Here is a 24,179-nt window from a genome sequence, read left to right as displayed (position 1 = left end):
TTTGAGCTTTTGCATGTGTTCTCTGAGCTTTTTTTTTTTTTAAATGTACTAAAATGAATAAGTGTAATAAAATCTCACTAATCTGGATTACACTCATTTGGGATTTGGACTTGGCTGAAATTCATCTTTATACTACCTATTCAAAAGTTATTTGTTTGGTTAAAAAAATAAAATTAAAAGCTGGGAGAAAGGGTGTCTGAAAAGAATTGATTATTTTCAAACTAATGTGTGGATAACTGAATTCAGGTTCCTGTATTAATTTGAAAACAAAGTTGTTTAAACATTTATATTTTTTTACTCCTGGTTCTTATTAATATATTCTTGTCTTTGTTTCATGAGTCTCAATTAGTGAGAAAGAGAGATATAGATTATTCTCTATCATTTTCTGCTTGGGAGAGCTGATCTGAAAACAAATAACAGTAGAATTCTGTGCCTAACATTTTTTTGAGTTTATTGTGTATTAAGTATGGTGCTAAACACTGTAACTCAAAAAACATTTATTCCGTGCCATGCCCTCAGCTGCTTAGCTCAGGGAGCTCCCCGGCTTGGAGGAGAATGCGGTGGGTTGGTCAGTGAGGAGCCCGCCTGGGGCCTGGGCGAGGCGCTTCCCTGGGGCCTGAGCAGTGCCTCTGCTGCAGATGGAAGCGGCCCCCCTGGAATAGTGAGAGCTACATCTTGAAGACTGAGTACAGTCCTCTCAAAGCTGGAAGGGGCGTGAGAAATGGCCCGACCCTAGCCCTTCAGTGTGGCCCCTCTACACCGTATCCTCATATTCTCCTTGCCTGCAGTGTGATGTCAAATTGTAGTTCAAGTCCCATTTTCTCAGGTAGCTGCAGGAACTGAGAAAGGACGTGCAGTGGCTTTCTCTTGATCTTCCCACTTCTGGATATTTCTTTCAGAACATTCCACTGTTATTTCATGTTCTGCCTTTATAAGTAAACTCATTCACCCAGAAATATCCCTGTCTCATCGAGCTGTGTTTCGAACTGTCACGTGGTGGGGCTACCTGCCAGTTCATTTGCAGCAGTGTAGCCATCTGTGTCTGTATGGTAGTGTCTGAGCAATCATTTGGGCGAATAATTGCTTTCATCTACTTTAATGAATATTTATTTTAAAAAATGGAAAATGTAAATATGAACGAGTTGACATCAGTGGCAAGAAACATGGATTTACTGAAGATCTGCACTAATGGCCGTGATGAAAGTGGGCGATCTTTAACCTTTGTTGGCTGCTCGCTGGATGTAAACTAAATGGTCAATGGTGAAATAAAAGTATAAAATAAAACAACATCTGCAGAAGTGGAAGATGTATTGCTGGTGATGGTGCCACAAGGATTAGGATTAGGTTTAGATTGCTAATTTTTGTGTTTTGTGCCCAGCAGGGAGCACCCCTTTAATATGTAACTTTTGAACATTAGACTTGATTACACGTTTTTAGCATTACAGTCTATACAAAGATACAGAACTATTTGCACATGCTGATGAACTGCTTTGGGAACCTGATTTAACACTGTGTATCCAAACCCTGGTGTGTGTGTGTGTATATACATATTTATTTATTTATTTATTTACTTATTTATTTATTTATTTATTTTTCAAGATTTGCTTGATTCTCTGGAAGCAGCAAAATATAATAGAAAACACAAGGTTTTGGATTCAGACTAATAATAGCTAACATCTAAAACGTGTTATGTGCCTGGTTTTGAGTGAAGTGCTTTAATGGGTTATCTTACAAAAACTCCGTGTCAGCCATACTTTACAGGGGAGTGGCCAAGAATGTGAGCTTTGGAGACTGACTGACTGCATGGTTCACATCCATGCTCTGCTTCTTACATAATTAGGCAGTTAGTTTTGACCTCTTTTTGCCTCACTTGTTTTTTCATATAAAAATGAAGCTAATAATAGTGCTCATGTCAGGGGTTGTATTGAATATCGGGTGAGAGAATACAGATAAAGAGCTTGACAGTGTCTGCTATGCTCATGGTAAAATTTTCAATAAATCCTGGCTATTAATACCACTGTACAACCTCAGGCAAGTTACTTTCTGCCTGGGCTCCTTTTTTCTCATGTGGGAAATGGAGTTAATAATATTTACCTCAGACAATTGTGACAATCCAATGGGATTTATTACTTGAAGTACTGTGTGTAGTGCTTGGCATATGGGAGCTGTTCATCCAACATGGTTTTCTTTTATTTGTTTACTTTTTAAAATTTATTGATTGATTTTAGAGAGGAAGGGGATAGAGAGAAACATTGATTTGTTCCACTTATTTATGCATTCATTCATTGGTTGATTCTTTTCTGTGCCCTGACTGGGGGTCAAACCTGCAACCTTGGCATATTGGGGCGACACTCTAACCAACTGAGCTACCTGGCCAGGGCTCAACATGGAATTGTAAATAACTATTTTTCGTGAAAAATAAGGAATGAGGTTGATTGGTCAGTTTGTGGCAATTAAGAAAAATGTTGCCATTTAACTTGCTGCAATAAGTCTTCATAATTTTTTTTAAGAATAAGAGTTTTTACTCTGGTGTAAAATTTCCCAGGAGTCTAATTGGGAAAACTTTAGTAATGGCTATGTTTCTCCTTGAAAGTGGAGGAAGTTTTAAAAATGTCTAAAGTTAATTGAATCTATCTAGTTAAATTACATTGACCTCTATTCAATATTATGTTTTCCATAAATAATTGGTTAAATGGCTAACAAAGTAATTAATCTTGTATCATTTCTAAAATTTTCCCAGTTTGTTCCTGCTCTGTTTAACATACCTGTTAGTGATGGATTTCTACACTTGCAGTGTCGTGGGTTTCAGAAACTCATTTCCTCTATTTCTATATGTTAGTATTTGAATAAAGATTTTCATGTTTTGGTAACTCCAAAGTATAGAAATACATGTTCCTGTGGAAAAAAATTAGGAAATAGGAATAAGCAAAAATAAAAATCGCTTGTAATTTATACATTACCAGGTTTTTCTGTGTATGTACAGTGGTGGGCAAAAGTAGGTTTACAGTTGTGAGGATGTGAAACACAGTTTATTCTTGTTATTATTTATTGTATTATTTCCCTTCTGAGCAAATGTAAACCTACTTTTGTGCACCCCTGTATGTACCCAGACAACCTGGATTTAAGTTCCAACTTACTAAATGATCTTGGGAAAGTTATCTAACTTTTCTGTGCCTCAGTTTCTTCATTTATAAAATTAGTACATATCTCAAAGGATTATTGCGAGGGTTAAATGAGTTAATACAGGTAAAATGCTTAGACTATTGACTTGCCCCTACTAAGAACCACATACATGGGGTTTAAAAATGAAAAAAACCCCAAAACAGAAATTTAATTCTTGCTGTTCTGGAGGCTGGAAGTCTGAGATCAGGGCACCAGCATGGTTAAATTAAGGCCCTCTCCTGGTTCATAGCCAGAGCCTTCTCTCTGTGTCCCATATGATGGAGGGGCTAAACAATTTTATTATGGAAATTTTCAAACATATATAAAAATAGAATAGTGTTATGAACTTTATAATGTACCCATCTATTATCAACATTTAGATAATTTAAAAAAAAAAAATATCTTTGTTGATTTCAGAGAGAGGAAAAAAGAGGGGGAGAGAGAGAGAGAGAGAAACATCAATGATGAGAGAGTCATTGATTGGCTGCCTCTTGCACGTCCCCAACTGGGGATCGAGCCCGCAACCTGGGCATGTGCCCTGACCGGGAATCGAACCCCAATCGCCTGGATCCTAGGTCGACGCTCAACCGCTGAGCCACGCCTTGCCAGGCGACATTTAGATAATCTTGTTTGTTTTATTATTGCTGTTTTTCCTCTCTTCTGGAGGTGACTGGAGTATTTTATAGAAAATCTCAAATGTCACATCATTACCCTATAAATACTTCAGTTTGTACCATGTTAATATTTGCTAAGAAGTAAATTATTTTAGAGAACTAATGCACAAAATTTGAGTCATTTTTGAGGGGAAGCAATATAAGTAAAATACCTATAAGATACGTCTGTGGTATTTTACTAGATTTTAATTAGCTGAATGATATTTGAAGTAAGATTATGAATATGGAACGTGTAGTTATTCAGATTAGACATTTATTGGTTCGTAAGATCTTTAAATTGGGCATCAGTTTTATTACAAATATATTGTAAAGATTATTTTGTATCAACAATATAAAATATTTATTCAAAAAATATACTGAGGAATTTGAGTATTCTTTTGGTGGAGCAAAATATTTAAAAATTATAATATTGGAAAGAAGCCATCTCATAAAGGAGCTAATTTGCAGACTTTATTTGAAGACTTAGATTGGATACTGTAAAAATTCCGGAGATAAGTAAGTCTTTAAATTTTTTTAGAAAGCTATTTTTCATCTCTATTCCCTTATAGATTTATATATTTATATTATGTGTAAATATATGATGTTATATAAGAGATTATTTAAGAACAATTAGAGAAAGTATTGTAACAAACCAGGCATTATTCAAGTTGGTGGTTTTGTTTCTTACTTTAATGCCTGATTTTTCTGGACAGCAATCAGATCTAACTTGGAATTTCCTGCCTTTGATCTTATTTTAGACAACCATTTCAAAATCTCTGAGTGAAGTAGCACGTGATATAACTGAGAGGGAACTCAACTGTAAAGGCAGGAATTTGATTGCAGTTTGATGTACTTCAGTAAACTGCAACCAGTGAGATCATCAGAATTCATAGTCACCTAAATTTTCTCAGCACTTTGATTACAGATTTTAAAATTCCTGGGATGTGATGCAGTAATTTGAACTGTGCCGGTCATGCCTCCTGTTATTGATGGTCCAGGGAAACACTGGATTCTGGGAAGTCAGGAAACCTCTCTTCTCACCTGAGCTGCAGGATGATTTACCTTTTTGGCAAGTTGCTTAACCTCTCTGACATTCAATTTCTTCATTTCACCAGTGGAGAAAAGTACGGAAGGGAGATGATCTCAGGTCCACTGTATTATTCTGGAAGTACTAGCTACTGCAACAAAGACACCCCAAAATTCAGTTGGTCAAACAAAGTAGAAGTTTCTTTCTTTTGCATGTAATAGTTGGAGCTCCAGGTATGCAGTTTTGCTCTAAGCTGCCATTTAGAGATCCAGGTTCTTTCCATCTTGTTTATTCAACAATGTCCTAGAGCAGCGATTTTCAACCTTTTTCATCTCATGGCACACATAAGCTAATTACTAAAATTCTGTGACATACCCCAAAAATATATTTTTTTTGCTGATTTGACAAAAAAAGGTATAATTTTAATTCATTCATACCAGACAGCTATTGCTCTTGGCTGTTGTCATTTTTTTTATTTGACAATTTAAGGGAAAAGAGGTCAGTGTATTGCATGTTTTGAAAATCACTAGAGGAACTGTCTTCATGCACATGATTGAATCTGAGTTGTTGCCAAGACCTGATTTTGGTTGGGAAGAGGGGAGAGGAAGCAGCCTGCAGCCTGGAAGTGGCATATCGTGTCTGCTTAAAGGTAAAGGCCACTGGAGAGAACTTGATTACACACGTGGTCCTGCCTAACCAGGCTTGAGGCTAGGAAATGTGATGAAGCCGATCAGGCTACAGTTTTATTAAGATCGAAGAGAGAGAGCACAGACATTGAAGTTAGTGGTCTCTGCCACATCTTGGCAGTTCCTGCTTTCTCTCATTATAAAATATTGATCAAGTAGCTCTGCCACCCCACTTAGTTGCCCTCTGCCTTGGCTTGATTTTGAAATTACTGCTAACATAGAAGTATTTTCTACTCTCAGCCTAATTTAACAATGACTTAGTGATCTCTTTGAGAATGTAATGATTAGGAATTACTATTTTCTTAAACTTGCCCATTAGCGTTGAAAACTTTCCATTGCGATTTCCCCATGATCTTCCCATTTCTCTGAGTCATAGAGTTAGGGGGCCTCTAATTGTCTCAGCCTGTTAATTTGAGAATACAGCTGACAGTTGGATTTTGAAGCTTTGAAGCAAGAGCTCAGTAAGCTCAAGTTTCTAAGAGGTGTCAGGATTTAATACAGGGCGATGGAACGGAACAACCTGCCGGATCCTGGAGAGGATGTATAGAAATACATAGGCCCCTAGAACTGGTAGCTGAGAAATGAGCAGGTGGGAGAATATGGAAGATAGAAATATAAATATTGGACAGCAGAGCAAGGTGGGTGGTTGAAAAACACATACAGTTATTTTTTCTTTTTTTAAAGGGCAGGATAAAACAACTAGAAGTGTCTGGAACGTATGCCTGAGCCACAGCCTTGATAAACTTATAAAATCAGCTCAAACTTATTGATGGTGCCCATCAGCTTTTCTATAAACCATTTAAAAAAAGTAGTAAAAAGGGAAAAATTGTCAAAATATGTGTTTAAAATCCTTAGGCTTATGGTTTGATAGCTTAATTTGTGGAAGAAACTAAATAAATGCGTAACTAATAATTGGAATAGTTGATAAAGTGTTAGAAAGAAAAAAAATCCTAGATTTTGGTCTCAAACATAGGGTCCCATTTAATGTGATGAAGTATGTATTTTTATCAGTCTGCTGATGACATTGCTCATATATATACTAGCTTCACCAATGTGCTCTGTATAGCCCTGACTTTCCCTACATTGCTGCTCTGAGCCCTCCTATATAGAAATTTGGTAGTTCAGAGTGCTCAATAGACAACTCAACCCCTCCACACACACCCCACCCCGGCCAACCACCTTGCATAATTTCTCTGCTGGCTTCCCATAGCACTTGTGAATATTACTAGATAGATTTTTCTCGTGTTTCAGATTGTGCCCTTCATTTGAAGTTTGACACTAAATACTTTTGTGTGATACATGGTTGTATATTGTCGCATCCTAGAGAAACTAAAGTTGAAAACCTAAAGTGCTTTATCTCTCTGCTCTTTTATTACTTCCAGAGTGAATTGATAGTTTTATTTTCTTGGAAGTGTTCTTATGGGACTGAAACACCTTGATAGATAAGATAATTGCATAAATTAAACAGATGCTTTGATTCATGTGGAACTTAAGATCTTATTAAAAATTCTCTTTCTGATTTAGATTTAGATCAAAAAGAGACATAATGACAGGTTGCAGATAAATCTTTTAAAATTAAACTCTCTTTTTGTATCATGGTTTATGGAGAATATGACTGGTTTCCTTTTAGTAAAGAATGCCATGGTAAGAAGAAATTTTTTTAAAAAATGTATAAAGTGCTCAAGGGAAGTTGAGATTCAAATGAAGTAGGACACACTGCACTGCCAATGCTGAAGCAAGCATATGTACTCTTCTTTTTGAAATTCCCTAAGAGAATATGGTGCTTTACTACCTTAAAAGGCCAAATGGTTGTGATTAACCTTGAAATATAAGTCTCTGCAGATGAAAAACACAGTTTGTAGCCCAAGGATAGCACATCAAGAATGATATCAACTCATATTCCTGCTCGGATAGTGGTTTTGAGATTGGTTAATGACCATTTGTTAGGAAAGTTAAAGTTACTATAGATTTAAAAATGGATTCATTCTCTAAAGTGTCACATCGAAATAAGGGCTGTCTTTTGTAAGCTGAGGTATTTGCCATCTATACTTAGGTAATTTTGATAAAAACAATATTCTTTTACACCATCGGCCCCCCCTTCTAGAGAGAATCATTTTTCTGGATGGTTTGGCCACTTCACTGCCATAATAATCTATTAATTAGCCTAACCAGCTGCTCATCTGGTCCCCAGAGCATTTTGGAATTCCCCCATTCTCGGTCTGGATCAGAGAGAATAACCCCACATTTCTTTTCTTTAACTCTATCACTGTTGACAGTGGGTAAGTCTATTCTGTGGTATGCTGATAACCATCTATTTCTCTGGATACTGTGCAGCCTACTTTCTATTGAGTCAGATTAGATCATCAGAAAACTCTGCACTTGGACCCCATGAGCTGAGGCTCTTTTGCTGAATTACATGTTATATTATACTCATGGCTTTATCCAGGGATTGTTTAAAAAAGATGTAACATAAAATTCCCTATTGCTTATGTAATTAAGAATATTGCTTTGTACCTATCACTCTGTATTCCATATATAAAGTCTAATATGAGGAATTTCTCTCAGAGTTTAGGGGAAAGGGAAATTTGTTTTCTTTGATAAAGGGTAATTATCCAACTTTTAGATAGTAAAAGATATATGATTTACCCTATTTATGTATTTACCTGAGCCTGGAGGCACAGGGGCAAATTTGAATGTCAGTTGTCACAATTGCATCAACAAATTTTATAAATTAATTTAAACAGTAGTCATTATGTACACCAGGAGTCAGTAAACGATGGCCCTTCTATTCTTGTAAATAAAGTTTTACTGGAGCACAGCCATGGTCTGTGGCTGCTTTCCTGCTACAATAGCAGACTTCAGCAGTTGCTGTTTGACCCTTTACTGAAAAATACTAACAATCCTAATGTAAGTGGTCACTCGGTGGCATGGGTCAGACCAAATGCATCAGCACTGAAAGAATGAAAAAAGCAAGGTGGTTACTAAGATGTGACTACTTGGGAATGTCTTAACAGAGAAGATGAGCTGCGAAAGGCATTTCATCTTTAAATATGGGAACATAGAAGGGCATGTGTGGGAGAGAGCAGCATAAGTAAAATCTCTTAGGAATGAGCAGATTTTGAGGGATATTTTGAAAATGGTTTTAGCCAGATTAGAATTAGCCAGTAGTGAAAATGCAGTTGTATAGGTGAGATGGATGCTGGAGGGCTTAAAAACTAGCAGTGTATGGGATGAACTCAAGCAAGACTAAGCAGTTACTGAAATAAGACTAGCATAAGGTACTCAGATGATGGGTATAGAAATGGAGAGGGAAAGTAGGCTCCAAGAAGCTGGAAAGAGTGAAGTCGACTTTGGGACTGCCTGCATTTAGAGAATGGTGGGAGGGAGATTGTGAGAGGAGAACTGGGAAGAGATGAACTGAAGTGTGAACAGTTCTTCTGAGAGAAAATATGTTTTGATTTGACGTGTCCAATTTCTGGTGTTTTAGAGCCTTAGAAGAGAAAGTAGGGAAGTGTTTGGAGATACGGACGAGACAAAGGCTCTGGGAGAGTTTACATAGGGGAAGAAGCACAAGGCCAGGGTCTTGGGGGTGCTTTGGGGAAGGAAGATGGAGCTCTGGAAGCAGAGAGGACAGGAACAGGAATCAGTAGAGCAGCGTTTCACAAGGTGTGTCCCGGGAAAGGCTGCTTGTATCCACTGTTAACAGGAATTTCAAGGAAGAAAAAAAAAGATGCCATGATCAGATAAGTTTGGGGAACTCTGGGTTAAGCAACCTCTCAGATTCTTTAATAATATGCACTGTTATTCAGGTCTTTCTCTCCAATTATAAATTCATATATTCAATTTCCTATCTGACATCTCTACTTGGACATCTGTTAGGCCTTGAAAACTTACCTGTTCCAAGTGGAATTCCTGGTCTTCCCCCCCAAAACTTGTTTCCTGTCTCAGTTGATGGCAACTGCATATTTTCCTTTTGTAAAGAATGCTGTGGTAAGTAATATGTACATTGTTTTGTTTAATGTGTGAAATGCTCAAAAGAAATGAGACTAAAAGTAAAGTTGTTCGGAGTCATCCTTGACCCTTCCTTTCTCCTGTACGGTCCCCTGATCCTTTAGCAACCAGGTTGGCTCTACTGTCATAGGTACCTGCAATTGGACCACCCTCACCTTGTGATTGGATTAACATCTTACCCCTTTTTGTGTGTGCAGTGGTTTCCTGTTTCACTGAAGATAAACGCAGCAGTCCTTCCAGTAGCCCTCAAGACCCTTTATGATCTGGCTTCTCATTGGCTGTCTGGTTTACCTTTGGCTCTCTGGGTTACCTTTGGTTCTCTGATTTAACATTGGCTCTCCGGTTTACCTTTGGTTCTCTGATTTAACATTGGCTCTCTGGTTTACCTTTGGCTCTCTGGTTTAGCATAGGCTCTCTGGTTTACCATAGGCTCTCTGGTTTAGCATAGGCTCTCTGGTTTAGCATAGGCTCTCTGGTTTACCATTGGCTGTCTGGTTTACCTTTAACTCTCTGGTTTACCATTGGCTGTCTGGTTTACCTTTGGCTCTGTGGTTTACCTTTGGCTCTCTGGTTTACCATAGGCTCTCTGTTTTACCATTGGCTCTCTGGTTTACCTTTGGCTCTCTGATTTATAATTGGCTCTCTGGTTTACCATTGGCTGTCTGGTTTACCTTTAACTCTCTGGTTTACCGTTGGCTCTCTGGTTTACCTTTGGCTCTTTGGTTTACCATTGGCTGTCTGGTTTACCTTTGGCTCTCCGGTTTACCGTAGGCTCTCTGGTTTACCATTGGCTCTCTGGTTTACCGTAGGCTCTCTGGTTTACCATTGGCTCTCTGGTTTACCTTTGGCTCTCTGGTTTACCATTGGCTCTCTGGTTTACCTTTGACTCTCTGGTTTACCTTTGACTCTCTGGTTTACCTTTGGCTCTCTGATGTACCATTGGCTGTCTGGTTTACCGTTGGCTCTCTGATTTTCCATTCTCTTCCTCCTCCATTCTGGCCCTGATTCATCTCTGCTCTTTGTGGAATAGGTATTAAGCGTTTTATTAGTTTAGCGCATTTGTACTCACTGTCTTCTGTGCCTGTGACACTTCCTACAAATATCTGTAAGGCTAACAACTCGCAAATGCCACCCTCTCTAGAAAAGACCAACCCTGACAGCCATATTTAAAATAGTGTGTCTTCCCCTCATTTCTCATTCCCTTTACTCTACCTTACTACCTTTTGTTCCCCATACACTTATCACCTTTTTACATGTTATATTTTATTTATTATTATTTTTATTTACTGTCTACCCCTTCCTGCTAGACTGTAAGCTCTGTGAGTATAGGAATTTTTGTCTATTTTGTCCATCGAGGTAGCCTAAGCTTCTAGAACAGTTTCTGACACACATAGGCACCTAATAAGTGTTTGTTAAGTAAATGAATGAATATCCAAGATGGCAATATATGCCCCTAAAAATCCTTTCTTCTCCCATGGAGATCTCTTTATTGTGAGTTTCCCAGGGATACACTTTGGGAAATTCTGTTATGATATCTTATGGAATTCAAAAGGGAAGCATATTTCAAGAAAGGTGAGGTTAGTACAACTGGGAAATTGAGATTTTGACCTGCTTAAGATAAAGAGTAGACTTAGATAGGGATCATCATTTGCAGTCTTACAAGTTTCAGTGCTGTGAAAATATCTAATTCAAGGGAGTAAAATTGGACCTAGATGTTGAAGAAGAAAGCTAGGGTACATTATTCATTCAGAGAGGTTAGCTTTGGAAGAAAGGGAGGAAAGTAGTTAGAAAGAGCAAGTTCCACACAAGGTACCTTCAACTTTGAGATAAGGAGAGCTTGGTTTCACAGCCTGTTATTTTTATAAGTAACGTAGAGTACTGTAATGACATGAATTTTTTGAAAGTTATATTGTAATAAATAGGTGACCTAAAGTATCCATTTTGCAGAGTGTAATTTGGTGGGTTCAGTGCTATATGGGAATTGGATGAATTGGGATCCTTAGGAAGTCCTTTTACTAGCTCTGTGCCTCCGATTTATCACCTGCTTTCCTTCATCCTTTTGTATACTTTTTAAATTTTATTTTTGAGACTCCAGTAGGAATGAGAGGTGTGGTGTAAATATTAAAAGTTGGTGCTAATTGCTTTCTGGTTCCTCTTTTATGAGACAAGCAATGTTTTGATGTGTGAGTTTCTAGGTTATTTCTCTATTACCTGAAAACAGCTCACCTAGGCTGTACACTTGTCACTGGCAGTTGGATAGTGTTTAAATGAAAGCTTTTTTCCAAAGCAAAGCAATAGTTTAAACAATTTTGTGAAAGTTTGATTATTTCTCCCTTAGAAGTTTTGATCAATAAAAAATTAATTTCTATTTCAAGCATGCCATTGAACTTTTAAAAATCATGTTATTTAGGCTTGCACATTTGGATTTTTTGAGGAGGGGTTCTATAGTATGAATTCATCTATCTCTGAATTAGCTCTAATGGGAAAAACAAGGCGTTTTGGGCATTTTAGTTTATCAGCCATGGCATCTAAGGACTGAAGTGGTTAACAGTGAAGTGTGTGGCAGGGATTACTCTGAAGAGCCCTGTGCTTTATTTCCATTGTTGACTTTGGAATGAATTACTTTCACTTTATTTGAGGAATAATTGGTTTGAACTCCTTTTCCGGACTAACAAATATTCTTTTGTTTTGGTTACAGAATCTGCATACATACATGTAAGAGAAGCAAAATGTCAGATGATATCAGGAAAAGGTTTGAATTTCCAAATTCTCTTATTCAATCACAGGTAATTTTATTTATTTACTTACTTACTTACTTGTGCTTCATGGTAACCAGTGAAGCTTTTTGGAAGTTTGCTGATTGAACTTTATATTTTTAACATTGAATATTTTATTCTACATAGATATCATTTTGTTAAACAACTTTTATATTAGTTAATTTGAAAATTTATATTTGACAAGTAAGTAAATATTTGAATGGACTAATCTCAGCTTCTATTTGTGTCATACTTTCCTCCATAGAAATAATAAAACCTTGATTAACCTCTTGAATATGTATTTTTTGATTTATAATTAATTATTGGGAACTGAAATAAATGGTTATACATCTATAGATATATACATTTACAGAGTATGATAGATTGATATCTTAAAAGGCATATTCTACCTCTATCCAACTATTAAGAATAAATGATTTTGGCCAGTGTGGCTCTGCTGGTTGGGCATCGTCCTGTGCACCAAAAGGTTGCCTTTTCCATTCCCGGTCAGGACACATGCCCTGGGTTCGGGCTTGGTCCCTGGTAGGGGGCGTGTAGGAAGCAGCCAATCTATGTTTTACTCTTGCATCTATGTTTCTCGCTCTCTCCCGCTCTCTTCCTCTTTAAAAATCTATAAAAAATCTTAAAAATAATTGAAAAAAAGAATAGTAGATTTTTATAATAATGATATTTAATAAATAAAATATCCTAGATTAAAAAAAACTTCTGTCTATATACTAATTCAGGCAGGAGATTATATTTATTTTAGAGAGCTTTTCAATTATTAGGGGTAAAACAAAGATGGCTTTCTGGTTAGTGTTTAGCTAACTAGAAGCATTGTGGTTAATCAAGGTACCATAAATGCTTACTGTCTTTTCTCATGAGAGTAAAGCTAAGGGAACAGCAGATGCCTGTCTGAAGACTTAACCACATACAGTGTCTTGGATACTTTCAACAGTTAACTTTGGAGATGCCTGCTGTGGGAATTGACTTAGCTGGGTAGTGGGGAACCCTTCCATGAGGAGAAGAACACTCCTTATGCAAGATTCCCTTCTGCCTGACTGGGTTGGCCTCATATCCTGCACAGCACAGGCCTTACCATGGAGAAGATGAAGGCTTGGAGAACACTGTCTACAGTTTTTTTTTTCTGTGCCTGGAGTCCCTTCATTAGCAAACATAATCAAGTAGAGCCTACGTGTGTTACTGTTAAACTAAGTGAAAAGTGTACGTGTACTGTAGGATCTCTAAAGTATTCTGTTATGGAAAACTAAAGTAACAATGAGGCTGATATATGCTTGGATTTTGTATTTCAGATCAATTTAAGCTATGTTCTCTGATACTAACATCTGTGAGACTGGGTTGCATCTGGCAATTGATGGCAATAGTCATTATACAGTTAGTATTGCCTGTGCATTTGTGAACTTGGCCATTTTCTAAATGAGTCTGAAAGAGCTTTTTCTTAATATAAAATAAAAATTATAAATCATATGAAGCATTGTATAACATATATTAATTGGCAGCCTTTTTTTTTTCCTTCTTTCTTACCGGTACATAAAATAATGATGTATCCTGTAGTTGATAGCTAGCCAGTTACATTCAGTGAAACATGGTATATTTTGTAAACAGAAACCAAAACTATTCACTGGTCCTCAATTCTTGTTACTATCCCTTTAACTAGGAGGTAAAATACAGTTAATTGATCTAAACTTAATATTCATGGAAATGAATGACTTGTTATTGCAGACTGAGACCATCAAGCATTGAGGTCTTTAATCATTTTTAATTTGTGAAATACAAAAAGAGATGAAGGACTGGGTACTGTGTTTTTATTTGAGCTTCTCTGGAAACTATGCAAGACTGACAGGTATTCACAGCTGTATCATACATTGGTCCCAAGTGCAGGATCAACAGTTGTTGCAGTTGCCAAGTATTTCCAACCCCCACACACAAGAGCTGTCATTGTTGCTGGCCTAGGTTCTAAGACAGCAGGGCTGGGTAGTGCTGAAGAGCTACGAGAATGAGGTTGTGGTGGTAGGAGGTACTGATATTTATGTATTTATTAGCCTGAAAGCCTGTTAAAGGGCTAAAACCAATGAGAAAATAATAAAGAAATTAACTCATGGAGCCTAGAGGAGGGAGGATGGGCGTGGTCAGGGGAGACCTATTGGTTCAGGTCTGTGCGGGCGATGGTCAGAGATGGGGATGTGTTTTTTCCACCTTCATTAAGGGCATGATGGAGTTCACTTAGATGCAAAGATGATTTTAAAAGCTGTGGAGTTTCTTATTTGTCTTACGGTTTCATGGATTAGGCAATCTCAAGGTATCTTATAATATTAAGTGACAGCAATTTGAACTGAAAATCAGCAATTTTCTTAACATCTATGAACTTAGTTTGATTATTGGGTTAATAATCAGGATAAAAATGCATACTTGGAGGGTTGTTATGAAGAGAAGAAATTAAGTATGTGTACTGGCTAATTCAGTGCCTTCTACATAGCATATACTCAGTGAATTGGAATTTTATTACCAGTGAACTGTCTGGCATACTCATACTCGTATCAACTAATATTGATATTAGTTACCTTCAAATGCACTATTTGGAGAAAACTTCTAGGGAAATATGTTCATTAATTTTTTTTATTTTTTTTTAGGCTGTGGGTCATCTTATTGCTGCAGTCCTAAAAGAAAGTGGTTTTTCAGAAAAGATTCATCAATCCACAAACCAGGTCTGTGTTTAAGTTTGTGTTTTACGTTCAGATATTGCTACGAGCTGGACCACATAAGCACTTCTTTTGTTTCTCTCACAGCTCAGATCACTGTAGAAATGATTTGAAACTGAGATGTTTATTGCCTTTTTTTGTTTGTTTGCCATGTTTTTCTTACAAATATTTAAAAATTTGTGACAACAGACTCCAGGAATAAGATGTGGACAGGGTGAGGGGAGTATTACTATGATTATTAATGAAAAATAACATGGGCGGACTGAGGGTAGGCATGCTTTAGAGAAGGTTGGTAGGGTTACCTCTGAGGGAATTTTTTTTAAAAATATATATATAATTTTTTTATTGATTTCAGAGGAAGGGAGAGGGGGAGAGAGAGAGATAGAAACATCAATGATGAGAGTCGTCATTGACTGGCTGCCTCCTGCACACCCCCGACTGGGGATCAAGCCCGCAACCCGGGCATGTGCCCTGACTGGGAACTGAACCCTGATCTCCTGGATGCTAGGTTGATGTTCAACCAATGAGCCACGCCTGCAGGGTGGGAATGTTTTTGTTTATTAGAGAAAGTGAACATAGTGGCTCTATTTGGGTGTAGGAGATTTTTCATGCTGTAGGTGGCCCCATATATGAAAAAGTCACGCATGGACAATTGGAATTAGGAAAAATTCTTACCATGCAGAGGGCAGGTGAATGCTAAGTATTGAAGCAATGCCAGCCCCCTGAGATTTGTATCGCTTGGGTTTTGGTTGACCAGTATTGTGTATTTTGATGTGCTGCTTGAAAATTCTACTTAAGTAGGTGCTCTAAGGTAAACTCTGTAGAGAATATAGATGATGAAAATGAGATTTTTTTCCTTCCACAGCAGAAACAAATTGATTTCCTTTCTCTCGCCATTCTTTTTGATTAGCTGCTCCAAGTCACATTTCTTTACTGCTTCTGCCGACAGGATGAAGGAAGTTTAGGGGCATACTTCACTAATTGGCATTTATCTGGTGTTTGTATGTAGTCATTTAAATTAGGTTTTCTGAGAACCCTGATCTTAATCCTGCTTATAATCACATTCTGTACCCTGACAAGATCTAGTGGTTTTACTTAAACTGCCAGGATTTATTGAATGTCAGTCCCTGTAGCCAAATGCTTCCTCTTCCATTAATAAATGAGTGCTTGCTTCCATGAAAACACAGTACTCCCTGAAGGGACAGTTATTTATTTATTTATTTTGTTTTTCTGGTTTAGTGATGGAGTAATGACATTTAGAATGCTTTGATATCCATACAGGCGAATAAAATTTCCCTTTGAATAAAAGAAATGCAATAAAACTATTACTTTCCTGCAGCAATGGTAACTACATAGTTCTGTTGCAGTGGGCTACTGTCACTGGAACGGCTTTCAGGGCCAGCCACAGTAGGAAAGTGGACACAATAAGATACTGATTTTCATTCTTTTAGTTATTCTTTGGGAGCTGGGAATCTTAATTTTTTTTCCCTCCAAATTATATATTTTCCCAATGAATAATTGGGGGAAGGAAGGAAACGAAAAAGTTTCATTATGTGTTCCTAAAAAAAAAAGCCCCAAACCCAGAAGAGCCCCAAACCATGTGTAAATCTAAGTGGACTTAACCCACAATACATTTAAATATGGGTTTGTCATTAATAGTGATCATGGGTTCCTGGAAAGTTATGGAAGGTAGACTCTCTGCTTTTATAGGATTTTTCGAAATGAAGAACTTGTGTTTACTAATATACCCTTCCAGTACTTTTCTGTGAAAGATGACACATTTATGGTGTGAGGGAGGGAAAAAGTCACAGCATCTTTTTGGGTAAAACAGTTTTTCTAGGCTTTTGTTGGTAGCCGTGGAACCAGCAGTTTGCTGCTAGCCTATCCTACTTCTCTGTCTTTGCTCTGGGCCCACTGGGGCAGAGACATTGAGTGTGTGTGTGCAGATGTGTGGGGGGGTACATGTAGGTGACAGAAGTTGGTGGTAGGAGGGCAGGAACATTTTCTGAAAATGCTATTCCCATTGAGGGCTTGAAGCATAGGTGTGATTTGGAGTTCTAGTTAGACTAACTGATCTGCTGACATTGTTGGTGTCTGGGGAAAGGGCTTGGTTAACCACTCTGCTACGGCCAAGTCTTAGTTTTGATCCCTTGTTAGTTCTGTTGTGTTGCTCGAACTTGAGTCAGACCTGTTGGCAGCCAGGCTTATTTTGCAGCAAATAGACCAGATGAGAGAGAGAGAGTTGCTATATCAGAACACATCCATTACCTCTCTTGGGAAACCGACTTTAGTTTATTCCACAACAGCAGCGTCATCTTTGTATAGGAGAGCTAGCCTGCTGTGGAAGAATTACACTTTGATGCATGGCTGGGGGGCGTGTATGCATTTGCTGCTCCTTTAACCACTGGTTTGATTTCAGACTCCTGCTTTGAACTTGCTCTGGGAGAGGTGTTGCAGTGATAACGTAGTGGTTCGAACAGCCTGCTGCGAGGGCCTGGTGGCACTTGTTGCGCAGGATCAAGCGGAGTTCAGCTATGTTCTCAATGGGATACTCAACCTGATTCCATCGACCAGGTACTTCATGTCTGATTAGTTAACAGTTTAAAGTTTTAGGGGAAAAAAATTCACTCATTTCCATTAAGGGTCAGCATTTACCCTACTTGCCAGTTGTTTTTCTTTCTCTTAAAATGTCATGCAGTTGATATTTCATAGGTGATGAGAACATACTAGTTTAAACTCTACAGTTTTGGAATTTGTGGACATTTGCTGCACTTAAGTTTTTTGACTCTACTTAAATTTGTCACTGTTCTTTTTATGAAGAAAATAGCTAAGTAGTTAAGAATTCACAATTGCAGTGCAGATTCCTGACTGACTTTGAGAAAGAAGGTTGCCTATAGGCGCTGCTTCCGCAGTGGGCAAGTTTATGCAGTCCTGGGAATACTTTGGCCTCGGTACATGTATTAGAAAATAATAGCACCAACCTCTTTAAAAGTACTCTGTGATTTTGACATGTCTTCCCCTGATTATTATGCAAGTAAATAATGTATAGTTTTTTTGAATTTGTTTGGTATGACTGCATTTAGCCCATTCACAGACTGAGCATAGTGGAATGACAGGGCTAAAGGGGCATATGCCATTCTGAGGTGGTTGAACTGGACCATGTTTGAACCATCCTGTGGAATTAAGCCTCTTATAAAATACTCCTTGGAAAAAGATGCTTCTCTTTACTTTAAGAAATGGTCTTGCCCGGCCGGGCATGGCTCAGCGGTTGAGCGTCGACCTAGGATCCAGGCAATCGGGGTTCAATTCCCGGTCAGGGCACATGCCCGGGTTGCGGGCTCGATCAATGACTCTCTCATCATTGATGTTTCTATCTCTCTCTCTCCCCCTCTCCTTTCCTCTGTCTGAAATCAGTAAAGATATATTAAAAAAAAAAGAAAAAAAAGAAATGGTCTTGATTTATACCCCCTTAATCTTGCCTTCTTTAAGTCATTCGGGCTCCCACCTCCTTCTCCCAACTCTTACCAGTGTTTTTTATTCACTTTTATTGCAGTGTCATCAGAATTGAATCCTTAAATTTTTGTTTTTTGCTTTCAGTGGCGGGGAAAAAGTCAGTCTCATTGTTGGGCAGAACAGTTTTTCTATCAATCTGTGGAAGATGCCTTCCTGGGCTTGAAGTGTGTTAGGTTAAATAACCTCTGGCCTTTTAAATACCTTTCTTCATAAACCTTACTTTGTTTCCTTGAATCATCTCTTTACATGTTTTTGGAACCTTGCTTTTTCTTTATATTCTTCTGTCTACAATTGTAAGTCCAAACTCTTTAGTGTGGTACATGCCGTTCCCATCCTCCCTGCAGCCTGTGTTCAACCCGCAGCTCTTGCCATGACCCCCCAGCTGTACACAGCTGTCCCCTGGCTGAGCCCTGGTGTGTTCTTCCTGCTCCCTTCGGTCTTCACCTGCGTCCTCAGAGCTCGGCGCAGGTGCCACCTTCCCGCCTAGACACTTCCCTCTCCTCAGCTGGGCCCCTGCTCTCTCACCGTACCCTTTTAGACCTGTGTTTTCCTATCTGGTGCACTCCTGTATCATCTTTCACAGAAGATGACCAAATATTTTTGAATAAGTAAGGATTTGATCATGACTGAAAACTTACTTTTTTTCTGCCTTTCTTTTTTTGTGTGTGCACATGCACACATACCATACATGCACACACACACACACACACACACACACACACAAATGCTTTTAGAAGGATCCCATTTTCTACCCATTTAAAAAAGTAGTTTTGAGGAGGCTTTTAAAAAGTTAAGTTTTAATGTGTCTTTTTTTTTGTAGCTTATTGGCTGCCCTTAAGCAAGCTACCTAGGTTTTGCCTTACCCCTTTTTTCAAGCGCAGGTAATGGTATTTGTTCCCCCCTAAATAGCTTTCAAATGCCTTAAAATTCACAAATATAAAATCCACTTGTGTTGTGTTGTTGTACCATTTATATTTAAAAGCAAGAGTATCAGCAGCTTAGGGAGCCAGGGTAATGTCTCTGTCAATGTAAGGGATATCAGAGCAGGTTAGATTATACCTTTAATTCTAGAAGATCATATTAGAAAATCATGCTGCAGTGAGATATTCTTTACATGCCAGTAAAATCCATTTTCACTCTTGTAAACTGAAAAACAAACTTTGCTGATACCGAATCAGCAGCCCATCTGTATATATTATAATGTCAGTAACCTTAGATTTTTTTAAAATTTAAAAATGTATTTTTTGAATAGAAATGCATGCTAAAAAATTCAAAAGGGTGTATGAAACAAAGTCTCTGTCTTATTACCCTTTTAAAGGTGTTGTATGTACATGTAACCAAAAACTGATGTGTACATATTTCTCTTTAAGGAAACTCACAGAATGAGCAGTCCACTGTACACAGTATTCTTTATTTTGCATTTTTCATCAAAAAATATGTCTTGGAGATCATTTCTTAATATACATAAAGTGCTTTTTAATTTTCCCAGCTACATTATATTCCATTGTATGAATGTGCCATAATTTACCAATTTCCTATTGTTTTCAGTTATTTGCAACTATAGGCAGTGCTTCAATGAGTAATGTAATCTTACACATATAGGGGACCATTAGTTTTCAGAGGTCTTTGGATATAGAGGAAAGCCTTGAATTTTATAGTATGCAAATATAGGAATTTTAATAATTGGAGTATCTTGGAAAAATTTTTTTTACAAAAGGTTTCTTATCTGACAATGTTCATGTTGTCTAAATTGTTAGCCACAGGGAGATGGTGACAGAATAGACCCTGCAGCTAAACAATTTAATTTTTTAATCAGTTTGATAATGTAATGTGTTATACAAGTGCTAAGTTTTCTTTATTGTTGCCAGTAGAAGTAATAATTATATGTGAAGAATTTTCTTCATTTGGTTTATTTCAAGTAGCAGAGCTGTGTGGTTTGTGGCAATTACAAAGACTATACATTATTGTCTTTAAAAAAAGCAAAGTGAGAATTAAATTTAAGAAATTAAACTAAATTTAATTAAAAAACAGGCGATCCAAATAAGCTCCTCCTCCAAATGCTGCGCGGGGAACCTTGAGACAGAAAACCACCTTTGTCTTCGGGATCTAAAAGCAGGAATGGCTTTGTCACTTGCCTGTCCTTCTTGGCTGAGACATTCTGTATCTTCAGTTTCCTGTATTCTAATTTCTACTTGTCTCTGGAAGTCTCTTTTTAAAATAGAGGTTTATTAGAATCCAGAGGCACCTTGGGAACAGAGTCGCCCAGTTTTGATGTAGAAAGTAATTCTAAAAATTTATTTTCATTTTGCCTACCTACAAGCCTAACATCCTTTGGGAACAGAGAGAAAGCAAGAGAGCTAAAAAGTGCTTGGGGGGGGCGGGCAAGAGGGGGTGGGGGTTGGGGGGTGGCTGATGGTGAAAAGCAGCCTTCTGTGGAATAGATAATTAGAGAATGTAGCAGTTTCTGGAACTTTCTCAGAATGGTAGTAAATGTCGAAAGCTGCAAGGAAAGATGGAAGGAAAAGTCTGGAGGTCATCTCTCCTAACTTTGTAACCTGCCCCTTAGCCCTTTGCAGGTCTAGTCTGTAAGTTTCTCTTGGAACATCTATGGACCACCCCTGTCCCCCCCTACCCCCCGCACCACACCTCGGCCCCCCACCTCAAATCTAACCCACATTGTATAGTCTAACTTTGAAAAAGACTTGACATTTGCAAGCTCTGGTTGTCTGAACTTCAGGGAGTGGCTGGGAAAGCGTCTGGTTCTCAGAAACTGTTCCCTTCAAAGGAATAGTTTGATGTCCAAGAGTGTTCTTGGTTCAAAGCTGAGGCAACATGAAACAATTGTAAACTAGTTTTTATAGCTTCTGTAAACAAAGAAATGGATGTAAGAGGTCCAAAATGTTCTTTTAATCAGCAAGGAAATTTGAAAAAAAAATCCCAGAGAGGGTGAGGGAAAGAAGGGGACCACAAAGGCAACACAGTAAGGAAATCATTATCGCCAGTTAAATGCGAATTTTGAAATTAAACAAAACTGAAATTAAAGTGAATGGTACATAGTAGCTTGCACTTTCCTTGTCCTTTAAGGAACTGTTTGTGTTAAGTTTAGATAGTTTTTGGTTTTGCTTGTTGGCTTGTTTTTACATTGAGTTTATCTTAAGATAAAGATTCCCAAAGCACGAGTGTCCCCATTTTTCTTAGATCTCCAGCCCCTTAACTGTTCTAGCTTCTAAGAAAGCTGATGCAGCCATTGTTACAGTTGCTTAGTAGCGGGACTGTGAATAAAATGCCGCTGTCCTGTGGAACCAGGTATTCAGTTTTCGATATTGAGATGTCATGACAGCCTGTAATTTCAGTTTCACTGCTTCCCCAACCTCCCTCCAACTCTTTTTTTTAACAGTGCTTTGGTTATGCTCTAGATAAACTAGGCTAGCACTTGATTTGTGTGCCTTTTGCTCTTTCAAACAGGGAAGAGACTTGCAATTTTGGCATTTGGGAAAATAAAGTGTGTTAAAGGTGTGAGAGATGAAAGTCTACTTTCTGAGGTTCCTGAAGTCTACTTTAAAATGAAATTTTGCATAGGGTATTAAAAATGCCCATAGTGGGTGCCTGCTGAAGCTATTGGATTCAGTGAGTTCTTGATCATGGATTGATGAAGGTCCAATTTGGTTAAAAAATGATTCTGAGAACTATTTTGAATTTAGATTTAGGGTAATTTAATGAGAAGATTTTTGTCTCTCAGGGTCTTCTCTTGTATTGATGACCCTGTTCCTTGGGACACCTAATACTTTTTCATCATGTAGGAAATGGCTAGCAACTAAGGAGACACTGTATTTATATCTTGTATTCTCTTTTAAAAAAAATGTTTTTATTGATTTTTAAAGAGGAAGGGAGAGGGAGAGAGAGAGAAACATCCATGTTAGGAATTGAGCCTGAAACCTGAGCATGTGCCCTGACTAGGAATTGAACCAGCAGCCTTTCTGTGCATAGACGATGCCCAACCAACTAAGCCACACCAGCCAGGGCTAGATCTTGTAATCTTGAGGCTTTTCTGTGCGCTTCAGCTTTCTTCTCTTTATTTGGCAGGAGAGGAACCAAGGAAGGGTGCCTTTATGAGGTTTCCTCCAAGGTGCCCTCTAAGGAGGAGAGCTAGTATGCTTTCATCTGCAGCTGGGGGTGTCAGAGTATTTTTCATGACTCGAGATGGTTAAATCGACATTGGTGTCATTACTCATTTAACTCTTACCTGAGAGTGACAGAATTACTATATTGTGTCTGTTTTTCTACCTTTTCTTTTAAATATTCCTTTAAGTTGTTTAATTTGTTTCCAGATGTCCTTTTCCTTTTTTCCAGTGCTTTTTTTTTTTTCTTTAAAATTCCAGAATCTCTCTTAAATTGCAGCTTATAACCAGAAAAGTAATTCTAGCCACTTTTCTTGTCTAGGACATTCTGCTCTATTTCTTTTTTAAGTTAGTTGATCTGGTTGAAGGCTTTGTTTTTCACAAAAATCTTCCAGTCATGTGTTCATGCTAAGATGTTTCTAGGTGATTTAAGGGAAGTAACTACTGAACATGTGACTTTTATAATGGAAAATGCTTCAGAAGAAATCAGGCTGTTTTCTGGTTCTTAGAAGACAAATGAGGGTACAGAACTATCCCAAGCACAACTCAATAGCATTACACCTCTTAGGTTTTTTTTTTAAAGAAGCATTATTTTTTGTCATTTATTCAAGCCTGGGTTCCTCAGAACTGCTTTTTTTTTTTTCTTTCTTTTGTGTGTGTGTGTGTTTTGTTTTTCTAAATTTCCTCCCTTTCTTCCTAACTCTCTTTTCTCATATAATTTTTCAAATAGAGTTAGGAAATGATTTGATCTTTAATCTAGTGTTTACCATTGTCTAATTGGCTGGTGACTTACTCTGGTTAAGGCTGACCAGTTATCCCTTCTAGTTAAAAAGGGACTTGGCCACATTCGTGCCATTTGTTCCCATGATACCCGAGGATGCCCCTTTTTGGGATGTTTGTATCATTCTGTTCAACCTGCAATTTTCATCCCTGGACAGAAAATTAGTTTGGGTGCTTTCTTGTACCTCACATTTGGAATGTCTCGAAAGCAAAGAACCGGGGATTATTTGTAGTCTTTTCAAAAGGAGACGGAAATACCTGAGCGGTGCTTAATGTTGTTATTAAATGAACCCCAAACAAAGGAAACCTGATATATGTTATTCATATGCTCTATATATCTAGTGAAAAGCAATTTTCCTGGGTGTTTTTAATTAGCATAGTTTGTATAGCTTAACCCCAATTTTTTCTTTTCTGTTTTCATCTTTGTGGAATAGTCAACATCATTATTTACCCACACTCCCTCTCATGATATAGTGTGTGTCTTGGCTCTTATGCCCAGTGAAAACTGAGGTTCCATTTTGCATTGTCTCTTGCCACCATGCATGTGGCTCTGGCCTGGCGTTTCTTTGCTCTCTTTTAGAGGATTCTTGACTCAGTTCAGCTTTTCTTGGCAACCCCCAAGGAAGGACTTGCTACAGCTGATCTTTACTGAAGGGCTTTTGGCAGCAAATTTCTGAGTGTGTTAGGACTCTGGGCGAGAACTTAAAGAAACCCACTTGAACTAGTTTGAGCATAAAAGGGTGATTTTTATTT

The 24,179-nt window shown here is 37.9% G+C and overlaps 1 protein-coding gene across 2 annotated transcripts in view; it reads left to right on the top strand.

Moving 5' to 3' along the window:
• Positions 1-24,179, top strand: part of FOCAD (focadhesin) — a 256,025-nt gene that overhangs the window by 15,158 nt on the left and 216,688 nt on the right. The window contains exons 2-4 of one of the 2 annotated variants that reach the window (XM_087822637.1): positions 12,238-12,325; positions 14,947-15,021; positions 17,435-17,589. In XM_087822637.1, coding sequence (XP_087678763.1) covers positions 12,269-12,325; positions 14,947-15,021; positions 17,435-17,589 — 287 coding nt within the window. In that variant the 5' untranslated portion in view covers positions 12,238-12,268. Of the gene's footprint in view, positions 1-12,237; positions 12,326-14,946; positions 15,022-17,434; positions 17,590-24,179 lie in introns of those variants that run through there. The other variant, XM_087822638.1, reaches the window with a different exon arrangement.

Source organism: Miniopterus natalensis, chromosome 12 (assembly GCF_054644295.1).
Source record: "Miniopterus natalensis isolate mMinNat1 chromosome 12, mMinNat1.hap1, whole genome shotgun sequence".
NCBI lineage: Eukaryota > Metazoa > Chordata > Mammalia > Chiroptera > Miniopteridae > Miniopterus > Miniopterus natalensis.
Note: the sequence above shows the minus strand (reverse complement) of the source record. Positions and strands in the feature narration are given on the sequence as shown.